The 1,936-nt window shown below is 49.0% G+C and overlaps 1 protein-coding gene across 1 annotated transcript; it reads left to right on the forward strand.

The window, feature by feature from the left end:
• Nucleotides 1-336: 336 nt before the first annotated feature.
• Nucleotides 337-1,110, forward strand: H257_18381 (hypothetical protein; the record flags this gene model as incomplete). Its single annotated transcript, XM_009847423.1, has 1 exon — nucleotides 337-1,110. One exon carries the CDS (start codon nucleotides 337-339, stop codon nucleotides 1,108-1,110), a length of 774 nt encoding a protein of 257 aa, XP_009845725.1.
• Between the last annotated feature and the right edge of the window lie 826 nt (nucleotides 1,111-1,936).

Below are 1,936 nucleotides of genomic sequence, written 5' to 3' on the forward strand. Positions count from 1 at the left end.
TACCACTGTAAGCGTATGCGGATAGTACGATCATATGTCATGCAGTATATCAGTATATCATTCCTATGGTATTGCAAGTGTTAAGATCCTTCATCCTTTGAAAGTGCGACATAGTAACTGTTAGCGGGTTTTTCTGGCAAGAATGTCGGCCACGCTGTTGGATATTTACGACGCCAAAGTTGACTTAATGACAAGAGGTGCGTGAGTGCATGTATGTATGCTGTACGCATCCCAACCATCCATTTGGTAAACCTTGGTAGTGCAATCCCAATCTGACGTTAACGATAGGATTGACTTGGCTCTAGATGAAATACCATTCATTTTCCAATTTCCACCATGAAGTTCGCACTCCTTCTCGCTTTGACCGTGGCCGTCGCTGCCTGGGCTCAAGACCAAATTGTCCCACCTAAGGTCGCTTGGGGCAATGAGGCCCCTGAAGACGGTTTCGAAATCCTCGGCGGCCAGGAAGCCCAATTCGGCCAGCACCGTTATGTGGCCGGGCTCAAGAAGTCGCCCAATAATGTGACCGAGTGCGGCGGCAGTCTGATCGCCCCCAATGTCGTTTTGACAGCGGCGCATTGTTTGAACATAGGTCTAACTTCTGTGGTCGTGGGCACGCACTATTTAACCGGTTTTGCCGACGGAGAACTGGCCAATGTCACCCAGGAAATCAAACACCCCAATGGCACCGACGTGGGCATCGTAATCTTGGACCGCAACATCACGACCATCCAACCTGTGCCGGTGTCGTTTGAATTCGTTCCGGCGGGGGTGGACACTTGGGTACGCGGCTGGGGACACGTCAAGAGAGGTGGCCCCAAATCGCAAGTACTCAAGGAGCTCAACGTCACGACCTGGGACAACACCAGGGCCTCGGCTGCTTTGCTCCCCTATCTAGTGAATGATACGATGTTGGGTGCTGGAGGGGTGGAAGGAGAAGACGCGTGCCAACACGACTCGGGGGGACCGTTGACCATCGAAGAAAACGGTACCGTGCGCTTGGTGGGGCTGGTCAGCTGGGGCTTTGGCTGTGGTCTGCGCGGCTTGCCAGGTATCTATGAACGCGCTAGCGCTGCTCGTGCCTTCATTGAACCGTACTTGCCGAAGTAAGTCAAGCTTGCGCGTGCCATAATGAAAGCGACATGGCCCACGTACACCCACTTAGTTGAACATACAACCGACTTGGTTATGGAAGGCCAGACTCGCTCGTGTAGTGTTTGTGGTAAACATCGTTAATTTGATGAATAACCATTATGGTGCAGCATGTTAATGTAGCGCCGCAGGATTCGCGATATTGAAGCACGCAAATCCATTCTGTCAATGGAAGATAATGTCAAATCGATTCGAAACTGGAGCCCTAGGGAGAATCGAATGTCTTAGGTGAATTGATTAAAGAACTGCCTGAGCCAATCAAATCATGTCATGCCAAATTTTTGCCAATCCAAACGATTGACATGGCGTTTGACATGTGTGGCATAATTACGGTCGGGCGTAGGAACATGTGCATTGGATAAGTAAGTGAATACATAAGATCTCCATAGCACTTTGCGGAATACACTAGTGTAGTAGTGACTTCTCCGGAGATCGAAACCTCGAAACCTTATTAAGTTTGGGGGATGATGCCAACAATATACTCCCATTGTTCCAAAATAAGTGGGCGAGTTTGAGGAGGGGCACGTCATTATATTCAGAAGTAAAATTGAAAACATGGTGTCACCTGCCTCGAATCGAAATGCACTGCTATGATTGGATCTTGAGTACAAGCGCACCAAGAGCTCGCCGTGGATGCAACAATGAGCAGGGGATCTAAAGAGATGACGCCATTACCTGCGTTCAAAATCTTGTATACAAATATTCATATATAACATACACACTCAACTACCAACATTCTTGAAATGCCAATCAAAAGACGCAACCTCGCCGACGACGAGCGCGA

This window comes from Aphanomyces astaci, assembly GCF_000520075.1.
Source record: "Aphanomyces astaci strain APO3 unplaced genomic scaffold supercont1.158, whole genome shotgun sequence".
Classification (NCBI taxonomy): domain Eukaryota; phylum Oomycota; class Saprolegniomycetes; order Saprolegniales; family Verrucalvaceae; genus Aphanomyces; species Aphanomyces astaci.